General features: G+C 34.4%; 1 protein-coding gene across 2 annotated transcripts in view; it reads right to left on the reverse strand.

Moving 5' to 3' along the window:
• Nucleotides 1–23,986, reverse strand: part of CSMD3 (CUB and Sushi multiple domains 3) — a 580,968-nt gene that overhangs the window by 169,686 nt on the left and 387,296 nt on the right. For both annotated transcript variants that reach the window (XM_066334988.1, XM_066334980.1), the window contains 3 exons: nucleotides 10,539–10,730; nucleotides 3,440–3,578; nucleotides 1,084–1,271 (listed from right to left, as the gene is read on the reverse strand). In XM_066334988.1, coding sequence (XP_066191085.1) covers nucleotides 1,084–1,271; nucleotides 3,440–3,578; nucleotides 10,539–10,730 — 519 coding nt within the window. The remainder of the gene's footprint in view (nucleotides 1–1,083; nucleotides 1,272–3,439; nucleotides 3,579–10,538; nucleotides 10,731–23,986) is intronic.

Consider the following 23,986-nt stretch of genomic DNA (forward strand, 5'->3'; position numbering starts at 1 on the left):
AGAAGAAAACACCAAGGAGGTCTATACCGCCCCTATTTTCTTTCTGGTTGTCTTTACAGAATATTTTCATATTCACTTAATAGCAAATATTTCTGTTTCTCAAGCCATGCAGAGACAGTTATGAAAATTCTTATTGATTATATATTTTGCAAGTCTATATTTTCTGTTTTACTGTGCTATGACGTCAGAGATCTGAGACAGGTGGACAGCACCACCGGCATCTATCATATAAAGGTCTAGCCTAAATATTTTTTTTTATATTCAGTATTGGACTTGTAGATTCTAGCATGTCATTTCATTTTGCAGCACCTTAAATGCACCTAAATCAACATGACCTGCTATGTAAGATAAAAAAAAAAAATAAATTCTGGATAAAACAAATGTATATATGCTGTTAAGTTATGCCACTGCACAATTATTTTTGAAACCTGTAACCTGCTGTCTCCTTTTTTTTTTTCATAGAATCATAGACTTGTAGAATGATTGAGGTTAGAAGGGTCTTTAAAGATCATCTAGCTCCAAATGCTCCTGCCATGAGCAAGGAACCTCCCACCATACCAGGTTGCTCAGAGCTGTATCCATCCTGGTTTTGAACACCTCCAGGGATGGGGAGTCCACAAACTCTCTGGGCACCTTGTTCCAATGCTCACCACTCTCACAACAAAGAATTTCTTCTTAATATCTAATCTAAATCTGCCTTCACCTTACGACCATTCCCTCTTGTCCTATCACTGCATGGCGTCATGAAAAGTGCCTGCCCAGCTTTCTTGTAAGCCTACTTCAAACACTTGAAAGGAATCATACATTCAACATTACAGGTGAAAAAAACATACTAGAAACTTTATTTTAAGCTAGCAATCTTATAATATTATACTATGATGAATATCAATAGATATTAATAATATAAATATGCAAATAATCTATTCATAAATTATATTAATATAATATGAATAGGATATTCACATTACCATATTCTCAGGCTAAATAAAAACATTACCAGGCAGAAAGTTGTGAGAAATTAAACCAAAATTTTCGCTCATGCATTGAACTTTGTAAATACATATGAAAAATAATTTTATTTACCTTTGTACTCCAGGTGGAATCCAGTAAAACTAACAGATCCGTCACTCCGAAAAGCCAGATGCATGGTATTTGAACTGCTCTCTATCCTCTCTGGTAGTTTGCTATCTTGAAAGCTCCCAATCAGTGGGCTATTACTGTCTGGCCCATCATAGATATAAAGAAAATCATAGTTTGGTTCTATACTGAAGCTAGAGAATAAAAAAGAGAAATGTCAGATGGAATATGCTTTGCCTAATATTTTCACTCTTATCAGCTTAAATTTTAAATTTACTATCACTGTGTTAATAAAAGGAAAAAAAATCCCTCCACTTTCAGAAAAAAAACAATGGTTTGTAGAAGTGTTTTACTTGCAAAGACAGAAATACTGTATCTTTTGGTTCACACCTTAGAAAAAATAATTTCCTGCTAGTCAGAAAAAAGGGAAAGATTTTTAAACAGAGAAAAAAATTAATAACATATTTCTAAAGGTTTAGAAAAATAAACAACCTAGATCTACTGGAATCTTTGGCAGAAATAGGTTATGATAAAATGCACTCAGCTTGCAGCCAGACTAAACACTTTCAGACAGCCAGAGCATGATCTTCACATATCTCTGAGAGCAAGAAGCATTGATCATAAACATAATCAATTTAAATAAAAAGATGCAGTATTGAAACCTCATCTTTTCTTCTGAACTAAATTATAGTTTGGTAACTAAGTTAGTTAAATTCAAACTTAATTTTAATTAATGGCAAGGAGTTAACTAAGTTCACTTTTAAGATTGTCTCCATACAAAAAGAAAGTCTTCTAAAAAGGAAGTTAGTAAAAGAATGAAAATCCAGACTATTATGTCTCTACTTGATAGTAGCCCCAGACTAAAATATTTTTAAATAATCCAAAAGTTACAAAAGGAGCTCTATCAGGTCTTTAGCATTCAAAAATATTTCCATATAAAATAAATGCAAAAGTAAAAAGTCAATACCTTTGATTATTAAAGTGCCATAGTTCATCTTGAGTTTAAAAGGATTAGCTGAATGAAGTTCCACTCAAAAGACTGTTTAACAGTATTTAGTGGAGTATTCAGTGTTTCTCACTCTAGATCAGTCTGTGTGTCAATTCTCAGTAAAGATTGAATCTACTTTGACCAAGACTAAGATTCTGAGTTTCCATTAAAGATTCATATTAACTGACCATACTTTGAGAATTTTTGAACTTCGTAATATTTGGGATCTCTAAATTGTTCATAGTATCTGGAGTCACACTGTGAAAAATTTTTTTTTGAAGATGGATGATCTCATATACAAATATAGAGTATAAAAAACCAGAATATTCTTAAATATATTGAGCTCATGATATTAAATCAAATCAACAAAAGAAGTGTTAGTGCACAACAGAAAGTTTCCTTACCAACTTAAAACATTCAGAAATCACCAACAAAATATTTATACTGTTAATTATGTAAATATAATTACATGATTAATTTCCTCAGGATATGCTCAGGAAAGCACATATTATGTCCAGGATATGCTCAGGAAAGCACATATTATGTCTGTTCTTGAGCATCAAGAACAGACAACTATATGACTTACCTCTCTAGAGAAGTCATCACATAAACACTGGTCAGAACAATATAGATACTATCATAGAACACCCAGCACAAGAACTTAAATTTGGTGGGGCATTACAAGTACCATTTTTACCTTTTCTGTGACATATTTCCTAGTTGGGATGAATAATTTTCACACATAACAGATATATTAATTTACATCATGCGTTACATACAGTGCAGGCAGCAAAAGTTCCTTTGTGAATTCTGTTAAGCTCAATTTAGTCTTGTGTTGTGATAAAAGAAAATTCTAGAACAATTCCAGTATCAGAAAATGCTAGAATATTAGGCAAAACATCAGGAAGTATCTTCAGTATCCTGAAATTATATGAGCTAATAAAACTAAATTTAAAGACTACTTTTGAATTTTTGCCTAAATACAAAGTGGCACATACAAATAGATGAGTTTCTATAGTGATGGTAATTTTCATCATTAAAGACCATCCTGGTTTGCAGGCATTTCTTCAGTGAGTCACTCCATGCTGCCTTATCAGGAACTGAATCTTAGTTAAATTGAGCATTACATCAGCATTAGCCAGTGTAAACAGAATGCTTTTAAGGAAACAGAAATGAGTTTCCAATATCCACCTGTATGTGTATTGATGACTCTGACGTAACTTTTAACAAAGATATTGATTACTAATCCCTTTGATAGTCATATTAAGTATACATATATTACCTTACCGAGATACAAACAATAATAAAGATATAATAATAAGGCCAATAATAAAGTTATAAACATGACTTTAAAAATTATAAGTAACAGCTTACCTGATAAATGCTAATGATATAACATAATCACTATTAACATTGATAGTCCAGTCACAATCTCTGCTGTGGGGATAAGGATGAGGGAAGTTTGGTGAAAGTATAAAACCTGATGAGCCAGTCAGGTTTCCTCCACAGGGAGCTGTGAATAAAAATAGATTGAACTTGAGGAAAGAAGGTAAGAGACAAAGAAGCAAGTAGCAGCAATCTGTTCACTGACATTTAGTGTCCTCCAAAAGTTAAACAAGTGAGGTATTTATAAAGCTTTAATAGAAACAAACACAAAATATATTCCCATTTTGCCTTAGACAAATACTAATATTATTATTTGAAACACTTGGTTTTGAAATCTGTGTCCTTTTGCTTGCATAACATTATTTCAAGGCTTTTCGGAAAAATGTTATGGCTACACACATAAAAAGACTTGACTAGGTAAGCTTTCCTCTTTCTGCTTCTAAGAGAACCTCCTTAGGCTATGAAACATGATACTTACATTAATAGTGCAATTATCTGCCTTTTCACCAGGTAACACTGATTAGTAGTTCAGATCAAGATGGATATAATACATAAATTGAAAAATATTTAAGTAATTGCAGTTTTCAACCTCAGAGATGAATGCAATAGCTTTAAGCACAATCAGAAAAAAAATAACCACATTTTTCGGTGTGATTTTGAGGTTCCCAATGTTGTGGGGTTTCAGTCCAGAAAAATAGATAGTAAAAAAGAAGAAAGGTATAATGAAATTTTGTTCTTCAGCATTCCTTATCTGAGACTTCATGCAGCAAGAAAAAAAATCAGGTTTTCTAAAGATCTTTTTTGAAAGAACTTCTTATAACGTTATTCAAAAGATTCCAGATAGGATTTATATAGACTTTTTTTTTTTTTTTTTTTTTTTTTTTTTTTAAAGTTTTAATTCTGCTAAGCGATTATCCAGGCCTAGGAAAGTTATTGATTACTCAGGTGTTCTGTAACAGATATTCTGTGAGCTCTAAGGTTATTTGAATCTCTTATAGAATCATATAGATCATGGACTTCAACCATAAACCGAACACTGCCAAGTCCACCACCAAACCATATCTGGAAGTGTCACATCTACATGTGTTTAAAATGGGGGCTAAACCATTTCCCTGGTCAGCCTGTTCAAATGCTTGGTAACCCTACTGGTGGTGAAGAAATCTGTCCTTATATCCAACCTAAACCTTCCATGGTGCAACTTGAAGCAATTTCCTCTCATTCTGTCATTTGTTACTTGGGTGAAGAAATGAACACCACCCTCAATACAACCTCCTTTCAGGTAGTTGTAGAGAGCAAGAATGTCTTCCCTGAGCCTCCTTTCCTCTAGGCTACACAATGTCAGCTTCCTCAGGTGATCTTCATACTGCTGTTATCTGGACGCTTCACCAGCTTTGTTGCCCTTCTCTGGACTCAGTCTATCACCTCCATGTCTTTCCTACAGTGAGGGGCCCAGAACTCAACAGAGGATTTGAAGTGTGACCTCACCAGCACCGAGTGCTAGGAGATGATTGCTGCTCTGGTCATGATGGCCATACCTTGCTGATACAAGCCAGGATGCCATTGGATTTCTTGGCCTCTGGGCACACGCTGGCTCATGTTTGGCCACGTGTCAAACGATGCCCCAGGTCCTTTTCCACTGAGCAGCTTTCCATCCATTTGTCCCTCAAGCCTGGAATGCTTTAGGGTGTAGTGCAGGACTCACCACTTCACCTTATTGAGCCATCTGGCAGTGGCCTTGGCCAATTCATCCAGCCTCTCCAGATCCCTCTGCAGAGCCTTTCTACCTCCAACAGATCAACATTCCAGCACAAATTAGTGACTCCTGAGAACTGAGAGTCAATCACTGAGCTCAATTGCCTCATCCAGATCGTCACTAAAGAGATTAAACAGGACTAGCTCCAGTATTGAGCCCTGGGAAACACCTCTAATCACTGGCCACCAACTGGATGTAACTCCATTCACCCTGACTCTCTAGGCCCAGCTATCCAGTCAGTAGCTACCCAGTGAGTTCACCTGTCCAGCCTATCAACAGTCAGTTTCTCATTGAGAATGATGTGGGAAATAGTGTTAAACACTTCACTAAACTCTGCATCGTTAACATCCCCTGAGCAGATGTCCTTGTCATACAAGGAGATCAGATTTCTCATGCAGAACCTTCCTTCCATAAACCAGTGTTGTCTGGTTCTGATCCTCTGGTTGTTCTGTATGTGCTGTGCAACTGTACTCAAAATGATTTGTACAGATAAAGATGATATGTATAGGTATAATTCAACCTACAGGGAAATATACAGAGTATTTCCTAATATCATGAGAAAACATGCATCCAGCTCTGGGGCATCCAACACAAGAAAGACACTGACCCTTTGGAGAGAGTCCAGAGGAGACATGATCAGGGAGATGGAACACCTCTCCTATGAAAACAGTCTGAGAGAGTTGAGATTGCTCTGCCTGGAGAGGAGAATGCTCCAGGAGAACTTATGGTGCTTTTCAGTGCCTAAAGACGGCCTACAGAGAGCTGGAGGAGGATTTTTCACAAGGTCGTTCAGTAATAGGACAAGGGGGAAGTGTTTTGCACTTAAAAAAAGGTTTAGATCAGGTTTTAGGAAAAAGTGTGGTTTACTAGGAGTGTGGTGAGGCTTGGAGCAGGTTGTCCATGCAATTTTTGGATGCCTGGAACTGCTCAAGGTAAGAATGGATGAGGCTTTGAGTCATTTGGTCTAATGGAAGGTGTCCCTGACATGGTAGGAGGGTGGGAATTAGATGGTCCAACTCAAACTACTCTGCGAATCTATGATTCTATGAATTAAATCACAAGTTATTTACGAATTCAAGTAAAACAAGAGGCATACTTAAGTAGATTAACATATCCACAGTCATAGTACATATGAGTATAGTTTTTTCTAAATTTTACATATCTATTTATATTAAAAGGGAATAATGAATTGCAAAATCAACTAAAAACAAAACAAACCACCAAAAATTAGAATCTTCATTTACATTTTGGTATTAAAGTTGGTCATGAATCATAAAATCATAATTTCGTGTGAAAACAGTTAGAAGTGGAAACACGGCCTGGCTTTAAGAACACAATAATGTCACATATAAATAGTACTAGCAAATACATAAAATATATATTCCAGACTGAGCATAATTTGGTTTGCAGTTTTTGACAACTGCCAAATATAATTTTTATCACAATAACATTTTCCCAGATTTTTTCAGTTGATAGATAAAGATCCATTAGATACAAGGGAACAGACAGGAGAAATTTCATTTTGTGTGAAACGCTTACTTAGTTTTACAATACAGATAATAACTGCAATTTTCCTATCTTCAAAAAATTAAAATTCATATTGTTTCTAATTAAAAGCATCTGGCGTTGAATGTTCCTTTGTCACAATTACAAAATTAGTAAAGTTAAATTGTTACAAAACAATACACATCTGTTAATTGTAGAAGAGTTCACTGTAACTTTCTGTAACCTTGTTGAAGTAAAAGTTCATGTAAAAAAGGAACTGCGGAGGTTGTATGGAATGTAAAGGCTGCTCATCAGCTGGATTTAATGTTCTTCAGTATAAACCTGTACACTTCTCTTTTTCAGGTACTTTAATGGCTTAGGTTGCACTCCCTGCAACCTAAATGTGAAAATCCTAGGAATGAAAATGTGAAAAATACCAAAGAGGGCATTTAGGTTACTCAATCTAAGCAGGCTTCACTGAAATGACCACTAAGCTGTATGAGTCTGATACTTTTAAAGTACTCTGAAATGGCAAATGATAAAAGGAAATTTAACCCTGTGTCCTAGTTGCAGACTAAATTCTGCCAATGTCTTCATTCATGATTTTTTCCTGAGATCTTGATTTAGTTTAGTTCCCTGTTAGTTCATTGATAGAATATTTTCATATTAGTATTGTCTTTCTTATATACTTATTCTTTCTTTATCAGCAGTTACCTTTGCTGTTAACAGTGTTTATTTTAATCCTTCTCAAGGTCTGTTGATATCAAAAAGGAAATAAATGGAATGTACACTAAGCTAGACAGACAGCCACAATATGGATTCTTTCAATATACCTTCATTTCAAGGTATGCCATTAACAGCAGTAAAAAATAATAAAAAAAATAATCTTCCACTTCGCAAGATAACTCCCAGATAGAATTTTCTTCGGATAGAACGGTTTCAGATTAATTTTCAGTTCATAAGGTAGTAAGTTGAGAATGTTAAAATGATGTAATGAAAAATATTATTAAATTATGTTTTTGAGTTTACTATTTTCTCTAAACTTATTCATAGACTTTCTCTGTGTGTTCTAATTAAATTCTTATGTGTTTCAGATTCCATAATTTTCTGAATTTAATGTGTAGAAAGGTATTATTTCCATAACCTTACTTCTAACTGAGGACAGACCAGCTCTGAAAACAAAGTTTAAAGAACACTTTTTACAGTATTAGCCATAAGAGGTAAGACTGAACAAATACAACAGCCCTTGTAGAAAGAAAGGCAAATGTCAAAACAGTAGGAAAAAAATATATATGTTTATGTGTTGTGCAGTAAAACTAGATGTAGATTATGTGAGCCTTTCTTTATAAACCTCTGTGTAGACACAGTGGTAAGCAAGCACTGAGCTGTACTGTCTCTGTGCTGATGTCAGCATTCATTCTTTCTATGTGAGGAAGTACAGGTTGGAGTGGTTTTTATTTAAAATCTATTTAATTTATCTAGGGGGCAACAAAATCTTATTCCACAGTTTTCTGGATTTTATTTATTTTATTTATTCATTGAATTACTTATGAAAAGAAACATAATGTCTGGTTTTACTTTTTTTCTTTTTTTTTTTTTTTTTAAGAAATATTAAATAAAGAATCATAGAATGGAACTTTAAATTTTAATCAGCTAGCTCAACCCCTCAGTGATGACCAGGGACATCTTCAAATAGATAAGGTTTCTGAGAACCCTGTCAAATACAACCTAGAATGTTTCCAGGGATGGGATAAACACACGTCTCTGGGCAATGTGCTTCAGTGCTTCACTACCCTAACTGTAAAAAATGTCTTCCATATTTCTAGTCTGAAGATTAATTTAAATAATCATAAAGAAATATGAAAAAACTTCTGAAATTTTACTTCGTATTAGTTTCATATAGGTCATTTTGTGGAAAACTTTCATCAAAATTATGTTTGTTCTTTTCTAGTTCTTCAATAAACAAGGATGATGTTGAAGTTATGTGTAGGGTAAGTACACGGTAAGTAATTGCACGGTTTGGATTTACAGGGATGGAAGCAACATTAATGAATATATTACAAGTTATGAGGAAAAAAATCAATGAACTTCAGGGGGTACTGAACCACAATACACAATTTTGAAATCACTTAGCTCTGTCCTAGGTTGTAGTATAGGATGTATTCTATCACCATCTTCATGAACTGATGAATCCAATTGTTGGAGCAGGGTTCTTCCCCGGCCCCTCTCCCTCTGGAGTGCCTTCAGTTAATGGCCCATCAATGCCTTGCCCATGACTCATAGATAACTCCCTCCGGGAGTTATCTCTCTTTAATGGGCCATCAAGGACCTTCTGTATGACTCATCATCCCATTGGGAGATGCTCTGCCCAGGGGGAGGAGCCAGGCATTCTCACCTGGATATAAGCTGAGATTTGGGACAGTACAAGTAGCCCTTACCCATTGGATTCTCAGGGGACCAGAACTACCAGACCTTTCTATGGGATCACTACTTCAGGAAGACCACCTCACCTGGACTGCTTCCATCACCCTGATCAGGTTATATTCTGACTCTGTCAGTGGTCTTTTTGTATTACTGCATTTATTTTGTTTTACCTTTCTTTTCCCTTTTCTTCTCAATAAATTCTATTTCTGACTTGGACCCTCTCACTTGTTTTACTTTCAAACCACAACAAGCTCCAAGGCAAGGTTTGCATACTCTAGTCTATTAGCAGTTCATATTCCCCAAGAATGTATCATTATAGGAAATCGATAGAGAATAACTTCATGCTTGATATTTGGACAAATAAATCACCATAATAAGCATTCTTGCTACTCTGTATGTTTTGCATGAAGTGTGGAACTTTTCAGTATTAGATTGGATGGATGCATGCAGTTAAAAAACAAGTATATGCATATTTAATGTGTGCTATGGACAGAATGTCAGTTAAGCACCGACACCTACATTTATTCTATACTGTAATATTATCAACTCACTATTGATAGTGATTAATACTGCTAGTACTGCTTTATAATAGGGTATTTTTTTTCAGTTGAGACATAAATTTTAAAAACAGCAACAGCAAATAAAGCCAGCATGATAGAATATTTTAACTTTAGGGCCCAGAGCCCTAAAATTCCTTTTACTTCTTCACTTAGATATCTACAGATATTCAGTTAATAAAACACATCTTTTTACATATAAGAATTATAACAGATGAGTAATAAAATATTTCTTTACTGTAGTCATCCAGAAAATAGTCTAGACAATTCTTGTCTTTAAGCCCATAAACACACACTACACAGGAAGCAGAGTAAGAACAGAGAAAATAATACTTTAACATATTAAGTAGAATAGCCAAGACACTCAGTAATCATTTTAGTGTTTGCAAACACCTGTCTGCAGATATGCATGAACAGGGTGACAGTGTGCGTGCAGAGGATATCCAAATATAATGCAGATTTTATTTTTAACAGCTAAGGTCAAGTTAAGTTTATAAAGGAAAGAGAGTATTTGAAAGCTGTATGGTGCTCCTTGCAGTTGTAATTTCTGGCAAATTCCTCCCCACAAAGTTTGTCCAAGAATAGCCTACCAAGGATAATACTCATTGACAGTGACTTATTTCCTTTCTCTGTCCCAGATCATCAAATTATAAATGAGGAGGCCCTAAGAGGGGTAGGGTGAGAACAATTATACTAACAGCTACAGAGGAAAGGTTATGGTTATGACTATCAGAGGTTGATTTAAAATAATTTTTAAGACATGCAGTACATGTGTTTTCTTTAAACAAGTTACTAGAACAGTGTGATTCATTACATAAAGACTTTTATTTTTAGGAAAACATTATTCATTTTTTTTTTTTCTCCTTACCTATACAGACTGGTGGGTTTGGCTGCCAGAAGTACCGGTTTTCTACCTGAATGCAGGTTATTCTCTCATCTCCTTGAAGTTCATAACCAGGGTCACACTGAAAAATGACAGTGTCTCCAGGTTCTCTTCCATCACCATTTCTAGTTCCATTCATTGGGACACCAGGATCACGACAGGCAGTGGCTACAGAACCTAGCAGCAAAGTGAAAAAAGAAAATTTTGAAAGAAACCCATCTTTTCAATTAATTATTTTTCCATTTTGTTACATTTTTTCTAATCAGGAAGCTCTGCAAATTCAAGATTTTCTTAATCACTAAAAAATGTTGAGAAATCATCCAAAGATCTGCTGCTTTTATACTATTATTTTTTACTACCTTCTTTAGTTATTAAAAGTACCTAATTCTTCTTTTATTTATTTTTTTATTTCTGTGAAGCACTGCAGTATATAAAAAGGAAAGGAGGAGATTTTCTATTACCCTGGACATTTAGCACTTTTAACTTAGAGCAATTTTTAATATGAATAAAATTAAGAGCAGATTAAGGTCTTCAGGTTTTCCTATTAAGGTATGCCTGCACACACCTTCAGTTCTCCACAATTCTGTAGTTCATAAATATAACTATGGTGTAACACTTATCCATGACCTTGGAAGTGAATTTCATTGATCACTCATGTCTATACCCTTGCACATGACCTATCTACACTAGACTTTTGTAGCAATAATTAACACTCGACTTTTGTAGTAATATTAAAGAAATCACTACAAAAAATATACACTAATTTAGTTTGAGACAATGTACAGCTATATATAAGGCATAAGTATGGATTATTATTAAGACAAAATACAACCACAGTGACTACAAAAAGTGTAAAAAAATAAAGATATATTCTTCAGGATCAACATAATAAATATATTATCCACCAAAATATGTAAGTTTAAGCAAAAAATTAAGTACATCAATATTAATTTAAGTAAATATTATTTCCTACTAACATTACATAACTGAAACATGTTATATGTATTACAAATAAATACCAAATGTCAGACTTGCCTGTGGAACTAGTCCCACTGAGCTCAGCAATCTATGTAACACAAACACAAAGTGGCAGTACTGAGATTTAATTCAGATGCACTCTTTCTGGGAAGGTAATACCAGCAGACAGAAATCTATTCATCCAAAATGTGTCTCAGTTTTGTATTTAAAATGTTTTTGAAGAGCAAATTTTGGTCTAAACTGTTTGTTTCTCTAAAAAAATCCCAACCCTCCAAGTACCTTTATTTCCAAGATGTACTTAATTAAAAAAATATACTTGCCTCTATACAGTTATTGGGATTTTTATGGGATTCTTTTATACATAGGAAGTACTGACTATAGGGAAAAATATCCCCATGAGTAAATCCTCACCAAGAAATCATGTATGAACAGAAGTAAGGCAAAATTTTTTCTTCTTAGTCTAGAAAAATATCCCCATAAATAAATCCTCACCAAAAAAACAGGTATGATCAGAAGTAAGGAAAAAAATCTTCTTCTTAGTCCCCCCCAAAAATTACATATTTCTTTTAAATGTTTCATAATAAATGAAAGATAATTATTTTTATATATTGTCATGCAACTTTTAAAAACTCTTGCTTTAGACTTCATGATTCCTGTTTCTATCCTCAAATATGCTGCTAGTTTTCAATTTAGAAAAAATATTACTAAAATATGAAATTATTGAAATCACTGCCGCCTACTTGCAGGTCCTGCAAATGTTGCATGCAAGACAGTAAGATAAGAACTAGATTACACTTGAATAAATTTTCATCAAATATGAAAAGGTTAAAAAAATTCTTAATGCAGGTGAGAACTAAAAGAAAAAAATCCTTAAGGTAAACTTAGACTGAGCAAGTAGTAAACCTAGTCATATATTAGTGTCCATCTTTCCCTGCTGAGAGCACAGGATGCACTGTAACTTTTGATTGGTGCTGCCCAGTCAGAGCAGTCCATATTGGAGAGAAACTCTCTTCTCCCCACTTTAATGTTATCTGCCTTGAATTTTGCCATAAACAAGAAAAACAGTTCCCTGCTTTCTTTAAAATGTGCAATTCCAAAAGAATGAGGGCTGATTCTTACTCAGAGTTTGCAATCACTCTTGAAGGGCCAAAGAGAGAAAGATGTTGGTATGAAACTTGTTATTGTCTGTATATCATAGTGCTCTTACTAGATTGCATCATGCATAAAAAAATGGATATGGCTGAAAAAGATATTAAGGGGCCACACAGGAATTTCTGATACAATCTGTTTGGGTTTTTTAATCATTTAGTTATATTCATGCAAATTAATTTTATAATATGAGATGTGTGTGCCAAACTTATAACCTTACCCTTATTTGCCCTGCCTAGTAGTCATCTTGCGTGCTTGCACACTTGCTCAACCCACCTCCTGGTCTTTTGGCTTTGTAGCCAAATTGATGAAACATGGATTGGATAAGTAGGGTATGAAATGGATGGAGAACAGGTTGGTGTGCCAGGTTCAAAGAGTGTCCATGATCCAAAAGCTAGGCAGGAGCTGATTAGCAGCAGTGTCCCTCAGGGGTGATTGTTGACTTCAATACTTATTAAAGATGGGGACAATGAGACAAAGTTAGCTTTTGGCAAGTTGACAGACACTGGATGATTGGTTGATATGCTCTAGTGCAGGGATGCTATTTAGGGAGGTCTCAGTAGGCTAGAGAAAAAGCCTGACAGAAACTTCATGAGGTTCTAAAAAGGAAATGCATCTGGGACAAATGAATCCCAAGAAACAATTTACCAGAAAGCAGCTTTAGGGAAGAGGAATAGAGACGACAAAAAGTCTTCTAGGAAGCATGTGAGTAGCAAAGGCACAAACATAGGAATCAAGAGATGCAACAAGCAAAATTCCAGCTGTACAAAAAAAAAAAAAAACACTGTTTCGCTTCAAGTGTGCTCAAACTTTTTTTTTTTTTTACAGAGGGTTGTTATCTGTTTGACTGTTTCATGACCAGGCAATTGGACTAGATGCCTCCAGAGGTACTTTCCAACTTAAACTATTCCATTAATCTTTTTAAACTTTGCAAATTCATGCTAAATACACACAGATCTAATTTAAAAATAAAATCCCTTCTTTAAGGTTTGTTTTTGCATTATAACACTAGAATACAAAAGAGAGCTCTTCTGCTTCCATTGTGTCATCGTCTGGGTTTTAGACTTTTAAGCAGATGATTTCTAGAAGTCTAATTCTCTTTTTTTTTCAGAGTTTGTTCAGAATTTTGCAAGGCGCTATTAGTATGCAATCTAACTGAAGGATTTATGAACTCGTTTGACAGACCAGGTGAGCTTCTCAAGAGGCTGATAAAAAATACACTAATTTCTTCTGAATGAACAGGATGTAAGTAAGGGAGAGAATGCAGCATGTCATTAAAAGTACTGAATGTACTTTGCTTTATCATAAATAAATGATCATTTATTAGGTTAGATTTGCCTAAAATCTGTAGAAATTTTTGCTTCTATCTTCTCTGTAAAATGCTACTTAAAGGAAGAGAGAAAAAAAACCCAGCACAATATTGCTACTACGTGATTTATTTATTCACACAATAGCATGACATTATCCTCAGTGTCATCAGTATAATAAAATAGTGACAAGTTCTCAGTGAAAGCACACTGTAGAGCTACAAAGCTACTAACTTGGAGCGCTTAGTACAATTTTTCACGCAGCCTTTGGAGATGTGGTAGGGTAAAAATAGGTAATACCCTTAGATAGGTATGCATACTGGATAATTCAAATATATATATAAGGTTTTGAAACACCTTTTGCTCTAAGCTTTAATTTATATCTGTATAACAATCTGCATTTTTTTCTCTTGCTGTTGAAAGCAAGAACTCCAATGTTTTGTGTCTTTCACCTCCGTTTCAACATATACACATACCTCCACAGAGTTTTCATCAACTAGAACTGACAGATTTAGAACCCAAATTTCAGCTGTTATTTTACTTTGATGATAATTTTAAATGGTGGTAAAGGCTTATGTATATAAGAATAGAATTTTATATATAAATATATATATGCATATTCATTTGTTTATTTATTTTTCTTACATGTCACGGTACTTTGTAGTGGAAATAAGTGAGCATTAAAGAATTCCTAAAAATTACTGTTTCCTTAATATTCTTTTATTTTCCTGTCTAATTAATTTTAAAGAGAATAATCCAGGAGAAGGTATTCAGAGTTCCACAACTACAGTAAGATAAAAACATAAATAAATTATTCCTTCATGGCATTTTTGAAAACCACACATCTTGCTTTGTAAGCACATGTCTAAATCCAACTTGCTTAATTAGGAGTGGGATTAATTTAACTTAATCTTGGCCATGCCAAAAGTTAGGTGTCTTATTAATAAACTTGTTCCCCAGATTCCCTCTACAGTATCACAAGGGAAAAACTTCTACTTAAACTCAGCACTTAACATTCTCATGCGCTAGAACAGAAGGAAACACATGGGTTTTTTTCCATTGAGACAGAAATGGTGTATTAATAATTTATATTAAATGAGTAATCTCTATTTTAATACTAAATCTGTTGGTAAATTTTATTTTTACTTGCTTGTTGTCGTATATTTACCTCAAAAAGGAGGTGGAATTTTTTTATAAATAAATTTGTCAAAATAAGAATCCTCAAACACAAAAATATGTTTGTTTTTTTTTTTTTTTTTAGGGAAAATTTAAAAATATTTATGTAATAAGCAAACTGGAGAAAGAATATCTCAGTACTGTATGTAATTATAGAATTAATGCATCTCTGCTGGGTTAACATATATTACCCATATATTCAAATTGAATTTCTTAATCACAGTTTTCTATCATGTCTGCTAAAGTCATAAGGGGTTTTCTTTTATGTGCCAGACTCTAGCTCATCATTACTACTGTTGAAAGGTGTGTATTTGAAGGTTTGGGTTTTTTTTTATTTCACAGAGGTTATCTGTGTGTTCTGCCCTGTATGCTCAACTCTGCCTTTTTAATCTGTTTATTTTTTTAATATTTATTTTCATTACCTACCTTCAGCCTATTTTTTTTCTCCTTTTTAAGTGTCAATTCTATTTATGAACTGTATATTCTAGTACAAGAAGTGCTGGGTGTTTTTTTTTCCTGTTACATATGCTGGCACCTCAATCACTGCCTTAATCATTCCCCATGAAAATTTGTGGAGCAAGCAAAAATTCTGGGAATTATAAAGTTCCTGATGTCTTTGATAGTTTACCTGCAATGCAATCTTGAAACATTTCTGCAAAATTAACAGAGCGGGCTATCACAATTCCCCATAAGTTCAAGTATAAGCACTGAAGTTCTTTGTGTTGATAAAGTAAGAAAATAATACCTCATGTTTTATTCTATTACAATAATTGCAAGCTCAGAGTTTAGGAAATATTGTCTTGAATAACTAGTAAAGCTGTGATTTGTTAATGTAATCCATTGAATTCCTATTAATTTTTTTTTTTTAATGGGAAATAGACAAATCTCAGATGTGTCTATTACCTAATATATGCAGCACAAGTCCAAGAATGACTCTGCATGCAGCAGAAACCTGTGAGCTATCCTTGGAGAGTTTTGGGTTTTTTTGGGTTTGTTTTTTTTTTTTTTTTTTTTCCCTAATGAAGATAGAGAAATGCAGAAACCTATTTTATTTTTTTTCACTTGGCCCTGCTAGTTTAGAGTAATCACAGTCAAATCTATCAGTCTAATCATTTGGGTTAGATAAAGAATTGAGACAAATCTTGATCAAAACTTTCAGGATTGGGATGAATGCAGCTAATGCTCAAACTGTTCAGTAGGTGAGAGATTAGGAAACATATTAGATACACAGAGCTTGTATTCTCTCTATGTGATCAGAGTGACAGAAAGTGTTTCAACAGTTATTACACATTTCTGAGCCGAGTAGGTTTGGAAAATAAAACTCCAGATTGTGTTTTGGTTTGCAATGGGGCATGGTTTTGGAGCAGATGAATTGTTTTAATTTGGATGAAGCTAAATTTGAAAGTACACTACTGAACTATGGTAGAATGACTCTGAACTAAGAATATCTCTAAACAGTGTTGGCAGCAGTGGTTCAGGACCAGCTATTTCAATCTATGTATCAGCTCCTCTTAGTTCTTCTGTGTGATGTGCTAACACAGAGATAACCAAAGGACCCAAAAGTGAGATTTAATATCTCAGATAGCCATATAACCATATTCTGTAATTTAGACTTGGAATATGACATCACCAATACTCCAGAAAATAAGTGCCATTGCACAGGCAGAAGTATTTACTCTGGAAAGTTGTTTATCTTACACAGCTCCTGCTAGGTGACTTGAATGACATGAGGCAGAATCTTGTTTAAAATTTTGGCTTGGCAGCCAAGCCATTCAAAAAATTCAGTTCCCTTCTCCTCACAACTTGTTTGAATTTTTCCTAAGACTATTCATATAAGCAGATTCATGTGTTTTGAGCAGTGGAGATGAGGGAGTATCCTAAATCATCTCTTTACAAGTTGTACAATATTGTGCAAATGCTCCTACAGAGCCCCAGAAACCATTAAGCCAGCATTCAATCATATGCAGATGTAAACACAGATCTATCTACAAGTGTCCTTTACATGGGTATAAAAAAATTTTAATACATCTTTTTAATAATAATGCATGGAAGTATATTTAATCCATAAATCAGATAATTAAATATTCTAAATTGATAATTCCTCCTTTGAAAGCAGTAAGTTATTGCCTGGGTCAAAAAGTTACTGTTAGTTCATAACCCCAGGCAATTTAATGGGTGACTGAAACGTTCAAAAAAGGCACCTCTATTTTCATGCAGGAAAGATACCTTGAAACATAGCATTAAAAAGGGGGACAAGGTTTAATAGACTCCACTGATGTTGGAAACAATATAATAAATGTCTTGGGATTTCTTGGTGTTAATAGTGATTTCTAAATTTGATCTTCTAATGCATGCCAAGTCAAATATAATTAAAGAGTCTGAATCCCAAACCTGGAGAATTAAGGAAAAAATAAACTTTTTTCTTCTCCTTTTTTTTTTTTCTGTTTTTTTTTTTTTTTTTTTTTTTCCCCCCCGAGCTCACAGACAGTTCAGTAGCTTCAAGCCTTCCAAATTCCAAGCTCTTCATAACACACATCATGTAAAAAATATTATTATAAACTTATTTAAACCAACATATTCTTCTGAACTCCTATCACTTTAAAGAAAGGCTTTCTAGTATTGCTGGTTTTTCTAACTTGCATCAGCCTGAACCAATCCCGACTGACTACCCCTTCAAAATTCAAGCTGTCTCAGAACCCACATAATACCTTTACCCATATGGACACTGCAGTCTCTCTGAATCTCTAATGCTGTTTGAGAACCAGGTCAGCCTGGTATTTGCTATCTCAAATCCCACCTTCTATACAACTTTACCTGCAAGAGAAAGAATGAATTATCTACAGCGTTTTCATTGTCTTCTACCAACAGAGGCACTGCTGATAGCATTTCTTTAATCTATTTTTAACTTTCCTTTCTGCTGTACATCTAACAGAGATTTAGAAGTATAGTCATTGTAATTCTTAAGTAAATTCTAACCACAGGCTCCATTTGTTGATTTTGCATGGCTTTGTGGAATCTAAGTTTGTCAGTTATTTTTTGAAGATTAAAATGGGAAATATTGAGAATAAATCACACAATCAGAGTTTCATTTGGGACAACACATCCCTTCAAAGAAGTTTAACATCTTGCACAACCAGTGTTTTCTATGTTGTATAGGCAGGTCTCTGTGTTAAGGAAACTTCCCCAGGCAACTGTCCTGGACCAACTCTGGCAGTCACACTTGTACAACCAAAGCTTGGGCCAAGGCTCCTTCACAGCTACATACCCTACACTCATGGCCAGAACAAGTTTCCTCACCAGCCTGACCCTGTCCCAGACATAACAGAACTTGTTTTAAAATTCTTGTTTACACTGTAATCTGGTATAGCTTTTTATTTTGTTTTTTTTTTCTGTGTTTTTTTTCGGGGGGGGGGGCAGGGGAGGAGGGGAATGGGGAGAAGGGAAAAACATCAAGCTTTTTCTTAAGAGTCTTTATCTGATTTTACTATCAAACCAAACAAGAAAACATGCACCAAAACCACCCCCTGCCAATATAAAGCAAAACTACTGAGCTGAATTTACAAGTGTGGACATACACAGATATTTCTGATAGGAAAGTATTCCTTCTGAAATCTCTAAATCCAAAGGATTCAACTCAAAGTTGAAAGAAAACAGCAAACCAGAGTGTGAAAATATTGTAGATTAAAAGTTCTTTCTGCTATTAAATAGACACAGGAAGACTGAATAGTATGCTAGTATTTCAGAAAAGTCAAAAAGTTGTGGTAGGAAGTGATCCCTATACCAGCAGTGATAGAAAACAGCATTCTGAGGAAGAAACTAGTGAAATTCTCCATATGCATTTGCAAATCGCCTTCAGGGTAAATATGTCAGAAGTAGAGATCTTTGTTAAGGGAAAACTGAAGAAAAGAAAAAACAAAAATACAGGAGGGTGTTCAGCATCAAAAGAATCTTTCTAATTGTCACTGTAGCTAATAGGTCTGTCTTTGAACAAAAGAAATCCCACCAAAAAAACAACAAGAAGACAACCATGAAAAAAAAAATGGAACACAGAACACTTAGAAGACACTGTGGCTATAAATCATAAATATAGAAAGCTGAATTGTAAGCATTTAATCATCATAGTAATCAATGTAAGAAATATGATGCATTATAATTCTAGACTGGAAATTAATATTGTCAGACTCAAGACATGCAAGCAGGTATCAGCCTCAAGTGTTCTAGGCTTTTTCTATAGTGTATAGAGGCAAGTAACTCCAAAGGGCTATTCACCCAGTCTTAAAATAAGGAGGAACAGCTGCAGTTTGACAGTAAATCCAAGCATTTTAAGGCATATCCAGTTATATAAGAAATTGCTGTCACATGATATAAAATACTGCTAGAGCATCTACTTACAAAACCTTCCCAATATTCAAAAATATTTACAGTTTAGTTCTGCACTGGCTCAAAAAATGCTTTATCCTGTGTGATGTTTAATTAGTCAGAAATGTGACTGCACTCTGAGATCTGAGCAGAATATATTCTGTAATGCTATTCAGTAGTGCAGCTATTAATGGTGAAATACAGGTCTACAAAAGCGGAATACAGATCCTTCCTTCCTGCACAGAAGATAAATGGCACTTGAAATGTTCAGTTAGCAGAGAGAAAACTCCTGTAATACCAGTTTCAAAGGCCATTGAAATCTGTGGAAAGGATCTGATTAGCTTCAGTGGGATCTGATCTGGTATTACACACTTCAGACATATTAAAGTGATTAAAATATTATTGTAAACAGAAATACAATTATTACCAGCAAATGTTTTACATTTCAGTGTTCTTAATCAGTTACTTTCTGTTCTCAATCTTTTCTTCACAGCTACTACTTTCATCTCGGTGACATGAAGTGATGTCAACTGATGAAAATGTTTCATTGTGCCTAATATTTTGGTCTGACCTTGAGAAATACAGCTCACGTCTCTGGCAAATACATGATGGTTCTCTTTCTCCTTCACTTTTCTTATTTTCTATTTTGTGCAGAATTTACTGTTAAAAAATACTACTGATTTAATTGGTGTTTTTCCAGTACGCACTGGGCTCTTCATGCTCCATCTGACAATTGAGAGGAAATATGCTGTAACAGGTATTTCCTGTTTGCATATTGCTTCTGGCCTCTTGTCAACTTTTCACACTTCTTTAGTGTGAAAAAGACCTCTGGCTTCTGTTCTATAGCTACATTATTCACATGCCATTTAGACATATTCCAAAATTCTCATTTTTTTATCTTACTGTTGAATCACCAGAGGTTCTTGTTTTCCTTTTACACATATATATTAAGTTTTTGAAATATTCTGGTTTATTATACGTCTTTTGCTACTTTGATTTTCAGGATTTCCGGGCCCTGTTTTCTATCATGTTATTTCATTGTAGTCTCAAAGAACACTGCAGAAACTGAAAAGTTGTAATGTTTAATTTAACAGACCTCATGATCATTTGCAGAGGTCCAACTCATAAATGAAAAAGACACATAAAAGACAAAAGACATATTATACCAAAATTCTGCTCTGACTAGTGATGACACATGAAGTAATTTATTTCTTTGTTTACATTAGATGTATAAAAGGAGCTGTTTTTTCACTAGCCCTGGATAATTGGTGGAAGGAGTGAAGAACAATCTGGCTAAGTTTCCCTTATTTAATCTGAAATGTACAATTGTGTTAAATTAAAAAAAATATCCTTTTCAACCATAACAAAGTCTCCAATATTCCTCAGTTCAGCATAAAAAAATAATTTCTTGTCCCTTTACTCTGGTCTTGTAAGACCCTAGCTGGAGTACTTCATCCATCTCCATGGTTCCCAGCACAGAAAGGACTCAGCCTGTTGGAGTGAGCCCAGAGGAGGCCACAAAGATGATTAGAGGGATAAGACACCTCCCCTGTGATGGAAGGCTGAGAGAATTGGGATTGTTTTGTCTGGAAAAGAGAAGGCTACTTGGAGTCCTAGTTTAGGGATTCTAGTTCATGGAGGAAGCCTACATGAAACACAGAAAGAGATTTTTGACAAGGGTATAGAGTGGCCCAACAAAGGTCAAATTGAAACAGAGTAGGTTTACATTACATAATAGGAATAAATTCTTTACTATGAGCATAGTGAACAGGCTGCCCAGAGAAGTTGTTGGTGACCCATCCCTGTCAGTGTTCAAGGCCAGGCTGGATGGAGCTCTGAGCAGCCTGTTCTAGGGAAAGGTGTCCCTGCACATGGTAAGAGGGTTGGAACTAGATGGTCTTTGAGATCCCTTCCCACCCAAACCATTCAGTGATTCTGTGATTATTTTCTTAGAGAAAAAGACTATGAATGTTTAAACCATCAAAATAGTTCTACTATTTCAGATACAAAATAACCTTTGGGTGGTTTTTTTTTTTGGTTTGGTTTGGTTTGGGTTTTTTTTTGTTTTTTTTTTTTTTTTTTGGTTTTGGTTTGTTTTTTTTCTCCGCAAAAAAGGCCAGCTAACAAAAAGAAACAAAAAAGATTAATTGAAGCAATGGGCAAAGAAAAATCTTTGTGAAACCCTTTCCCTTCAGCTCCTTTAAATTTTACAAAATTAATAACAACTTCCATGCCTTTTAAAAGACTGTTTTGGGCAGCTCTAGATAAAAACAATTCTAATATTACCTGCTTCAATACATAATACTAATTAAATAATAATTTTCTTTCTACTTTTTCAGCTTTTTTAGGTTTTTCTGTCCAGCCTTCTCCTTTAATTTGGTGAAGGATGCTATCTCACTTGCCTTTTTTATCTCCAGATAAAAAAATGTTTGTCTGATTATATTGGATGGCTTATAAAGGAATCAAATATAAATTATACCATGTTATCAGTGGTGAAAATTTTTTCTCATTAAATTACAGATGCAAAATTGTGTAAGAACACAATAATAAAATGAAATTAAATAAAATTAAATAAAAAACTGTAAGGAACTAATAGGAAGGTTAACCCATGTTTGAAAGTATGTTTTTTGTTGAAAAGATAAGAATATAATAGGGAAGAAAATAAAGCATTTAAAGTCTTAAAAGTGTTTGAACATAAAGTATCTGTTGTCATTGAATAACATTCCTCTTGAGGTAAAAGGGCTGATAATGCAGTTAAATGCTCTTACCCAATTTCACGAAATGGCAAGAGGAAAGCAAAAGCAGATACCTCCCTTGTGTGAGCTTTCTGTATTTTAATTACAGTGTAGCTAGAGTATGAAGACACCATCTGTTTCGCTCAGACAACATTAGGTACTCAAAGAAAGTATGTGAATACTTGAAACAAAGATGCAAACAGTTGTCCTTCTCTTTCCTCCATCTCCTCAAATATTTTTCATTATTGGTTGGTGAAATAATATGTCCATAGAGCAATAGTGTTATCCAGGTTGTATAGCTAATTGCACATTACTTTTAAAATCTTAACTTAGGAAAAAAAAAAAAAAAAAAAAAAAAAAAAAAAAAAAAAAAAAAAACCACAACCACAAACAAACAACAAAAAAACCAAACACCCCGCAACCCTCTGTTATTCTACTAAGAATATACACCCAAACTATGCCACATCAACTATCTGAGAAGGATCACTCTGATTTTAAGAATCTAGACTAAAGAGAAACAGAAATATTGAGGCAGTAAAACTTCATGGATGCTTTAAAGTGTCATTAGAACTCAACAGACTGCAAAAGCATGGAGAAACAAATAAAAAGCCTCTCAGATAAATTTCTAAACCCTCTTTTCACATAAATCACTGTAAGTTCATCAGGAGCTGTTTTATAACTCTACTCCCATGTACTATCTATTTTTCCTTGTAACTTCATTCTTATTCTGCATCAATGTATTTTTCCACTCAGCTTAAATGACTGCTTAAGTAAGTTCAATACATAATGATCTCCTGCTCTGGCTTCAACATTAAATATAAGAGCATGTCTGAGAATAGAAACACATGTGAGAATCTCTCAAACAGGCTCTGGAAAGGGATAAGGCCATAAAATGGCAAAAATACCTTGGAGCCAAGGGATTAAAACCTCTATTTATGGGTTCAAAAATAAGCTGATGGAGCAGAAACACTCTTTCACTACAAGTAAAATATCTTTCACTTTGTACTCCCATTTACATAATTCATTCTTCCTTCAAATTACTGTATGCACACACATTATTTGTCATACACATAGAAAGAATGAGAGTAGGGGAAGACAAGGGCTAATACAGCTACCAAGCACAGAAGCACAATGAGGTAAACAGTGTTAACATTAAGAGTGTCTGTGTCAACCCATGTTAGAAATGTTGCTACTGCTACGCAAAATGATATTAGACTAGATCTTGCTAATCTTGAAAAAATATATATAAATTTCACTGACCAGAGGAAAAAGAAGGTCAAAATGGACCTGGCTCAATGATTTCTTCTGTTTCAGCAATAAAAGGTCTAAAGGGATTTAATAACAGTTAGGCAACTGTTTAGATTTGTCATCCTGCTGCCTGTAATATGATGATATAGCACTAGAAGGCAAAAGGGAGAAGGACATTGCTGTTTCTGTGGAGCTCCTTTCTGTTTCATCTCATACAATCACAACAGAAATGAAACTCCCCACAGATGTCTCTGAAAGCAGAAACTTACTGATTAGAAAAGAATGGAGATTTTTACAGGCCTACATCACCTCCAAACACTAATCACAATTTTAAGCATTCTGGCACCTCCCCAGCTGCCCTTGAAAACCGAAACTAGCAAAAAACATGATTTTGTTTTGTTTTGTTTTGTTTGTTTGTTTAAGATAAAAACATAGCTTTACAACAATTTTTTTAGTCTGTGCCAATTCTTTTCCTTAAAAC

Source organism: Sylvia atricapilla, chromosome 1 (genome assembly GCF_009819655.1).
Source record: "Sylvia atricapilla isolate bSylAtr1 chromosome 1, bSylAtr1.pri, whole genome shotgun sequence".
Lineage (NCBI taxonomy): Eukaryota > Metazoa > Chordata > Aves > Passeriformes > Sylviidae > Sylvia > Sylvia atricapilla.